General features: G+C 48.0%; 1 gene segment (V, D, J or C); it reads left to right on the forward strand.

Annotated features, from left to right (window-relative positions):
• Positions 1 to 2064: 2064 nt before the first annotated feature.
• On the forward strand, positions 2065 to 2568 carry LOC116465656 (immunoglobulin heavy variable 4-59-like; the record flags this gene model as incomplete). The annotated part of the segment is given in 2 exon segments: positions 2065 to 2159; positions 2242 to 2568. Coding segments are annotated over 2 exon segments (373 nt in total), but the record flags the coding sequence as incomplete, so codon positions are not given.
• Positions 2569 to 3280: the final 712 nt, after the last annotated feature.

Genomic DNA, 3280 nt, shown 5'->3' on the forward strand with positions numbered 1-3280 from the left:
CCCATGCAAGTCCAAAATCCAGCAGGGCAGTCAAATCATGAAGCTCCACGATGATCATCACCTGTACCTACCCTTCTCACACCCGGGACATGTTGATGCAACAGGTGAGTTCCGATGGTCTTGGGCAGCTCCACTCCTGTGGCTTTGCAGGGTACAGCCTCCCTCCTGGCTGCTTTCACAGGCTGGTGTTCAGTGTCTGTGGATTTTCTAGGCACAAAGTGCAAACTGTCAGTGGATCTAAAATTCCAGGGTCTGGAGGATAGCAGCCCTCTTCTCACAGCTCCACTAGACAGTGCCTCAGTAGGGACTCTGTGCGGGAGCTCTGGCCCTATATTTCCCTTCCTCATTGCCCTAGCAGAGGTTCTCCATGAATGAGCCACCACTGCAGCAAACTTATGACTGGACATCCAAGTGTTTTCATACATCCTCTGAAATCTAGGCAGAGGTTCTCAAACCCCAATTCTTAGCACTCTTTCCATAATGGTTCATTTTTTTGGCCTGTTCATTACTGGTAGTTTGCAAAGGAATCTCACTTGAATCTTTACTCTTTTGCATTTTGTCTCCGTGACAATGTTAGGAAGTTTTACCTCCAGCATCATAACATGATCTAGTGATCTGACACATTGTGCAAACAATACCTGTGAATTCAGAAGCTCTTTGTTTTTCTCTCCACGAAATATAATCTTTCTGTTCTGTGTATAAGCATATCCTAGCAACCCTGTACACACCCACATAAATGTCTACAAGCCTATGAATTATTCTCTGTAAACAAAAATCTATCTCAATTTCCCTCAATATTCATAATTCTCCTGAGGATGAGGAAGGTCCTTCTCGATCTGTTCAAACAAAATGCCCAGAGACCATCTGGTAGGTATGGAGTTCTCCTGGCTCTGGTGTGGGGTCTCTCTCTTTCCCTCTGTTGTCCCACAGGTCAGCCCAGTTGTTCAGGTCCTAAGAAGAAAGCCCAGGTTTGTCCTGATTTTAAAACACATCAAACTTCTGATGACTCTCCTGTTACCCACATCCATGGAGATAGATTATTTATTATATAATTCACCAAACTAATGTCAAATGCCCACGGTGCAATACCACACATCCCAGGGTGTGTTCATGCAATTCAATGGAGGAGAAAGCCTTTCAGAGACAGATGGACCTGAAATGATAAATATGTGGGTAAGGACTCTGGGCTTGGATGTCATTGTCCAGCCATGTTTCACAAGTGTGTCCTTTCAGGAAAGGACCAGAGTTCCTTGTGCTCTCAGAGGGGAGGGGTCACCGAAGTCCTCTCTGGTCCCCAGGAAAGGCAATTGCACTAATCTTCATGATCTTCATGAGACTATCCTCCAGTGCTGACCTGTTATACAGTTTCTGTCTGAAGTTGTCACTGCAGCCCCCCAATCTACTTATTTTCAATCAGAAGTGTTTAGAGGCCAGGCCACATCTTCAAGGTCACACACTGAGAAGGATGGAGATATGTTCCACTACCTTCTCCTGAGATCTCAGACAGAATCCCAGATTTCAAAAGGACACAGAAGGACAGCTCTCAGGTGCTTTTAAAAAATGACCCACTTCCAGGGACAGGGAGCTTCCCTATAACCATGGTGGATGTTCTGAACTACAATGAAAATTGGATGGATCCAGGATTGTTTGAATTCACTGTCATTATTACATTCAGCTGCTGTTTCAATGTGTCTGAAGGGGTAAATGACAATTTAGATGATCTGGGTGTGTGGTTGGTGTTATATGAATCTTTAAGGGTTGAACAGTATTGACCCTATTCCAAAATCTGTCCTTGATCCATGATCACACTCATTTCCCAGACCAGCTCCTTCAGCACATTTTCTACCTGGAAGAAGAGGACTCTGGGCATGGAGAGGGGAGGCCACAGGTAGAGAACTGAGTTCTCAGAGGGCATAGCCAGTATCCTCCTCCCAGGGTGAGCCCAAAAGACTGGGGCCTCCCTCATCCCTTTTCACCTCTCCATACAGAGGCACCACCCACATGCAAATCTCACTTAGGCACCCACAGGAAACCACCACACATTTCCTTAAATTCAGGGTCCAGCTCACATGGGAAATGCTTTCTGAGAGTCCTGGACCTCCTGCACAAGAACATGAAACACCTGTGGTTCTTCCTCCTCCTGGTGGCAGCTCCCAGATGTGAGTGTCTCAGGGATCCAGACATGGAGATATGGGAGGTGCCTCTGATCCCAGGGCTCACTGTGGGTCTCTCTGTTCTCAGGGGTCCTGTCCCAGGTGCAGCTGCAGGAGTCGGGCCCAGGACTGGTGAAGCCTTCGGAGACCCTGTCCCTCACCTGCGCTGTCTCTGGTGGCTCCATCAGCAGTGGTTACTACTGGAGCTGGATCCGCCAGCCCGCAGGGAAGGGGCTGGAGTGGATTGGGCGTATCTATAGTAGTGGGAGCACCAACTACAACCCGTCCCTCAAGAGTCGGGTCACCATGTCAGTAGACACGTCCAAGAACCAGTTCTCCCTGAAGCTGAGCTCTGTGACCGACGCGGACACGGCCGTGTATTACTGTGCGAGACACACAGTGAGGGGAGGTGGGTGTGAGCCCAGACACAAACCTTCCTGCAGGGAGGCGGAGGGCGCGGGCGCAGGTGCTGCTCAGGACCAGCAGGGGGCGCGCGGGGCCCACAGAGCAGGAGGCCGGGTCAGGAGCAGGTGCAGGGAGGGCGGGGCTTCCTCATCAGCTCAGTGATCTCCCTCCTCGCCGGCACTCAGATGTCCCCAGGGCTCCTCTTTATTATCTGTGGTTCTGCTTCCTCACATCCTTGTGCCAGGAAAGAAACGAGGAAGACAAATTTTCGTCTATAGTTGAAGTTTCACCAATTACTAGGAACTTTCCTACAAGTTCCTGCATGGCCCGTTATAACTTATTGATTAAAAAATATATATTCTAATGCTCCTCACCATCTTTTGATTTGTATCATCAACTGAATTGTGCCCTGTTTGAAATGCATATGCTGAAACCTTAAATTCAATGGATCTATATTGGAATTTTAATGAAATAATTAAGGTTAAATGTAGTCAAGTGTAAGACCCTAATGCAATAGACGTGTCGTCTTTATAAGAAGAGGAAGAGACACCAGAGACCTCTCACTTTTCACGTGCACGCAGAGAAGAGGCCATGTGGAAACGTAATGCACTAGAAGGTGGCCCAGTGCAAGCCAGGAAGAAGCCGCGCCAAGAACCAACCCTGCCAGTACATTGGTCTTCAACATTCAGACTGCAGAATTTTAAGAAAATCAATACTTGTTG

Source organism: Hylobates moloch, unplaced genomic scaffold (genome assembly GCF_009828535.3).
Source record: "Hylobates moloch isolate HMO894 unplaced genomic scaffold, HMol_V3 SCAFFOLD_7730, whole genome shotgun sequence".
In the NCBI taxonomy this organism is placed as follows: domain Eukaryota; kingdom Metazoa; phylum Chordata; class Mammalia; order Primates; family Hylobatidae; genus Hylobates; species Hylobates moloch.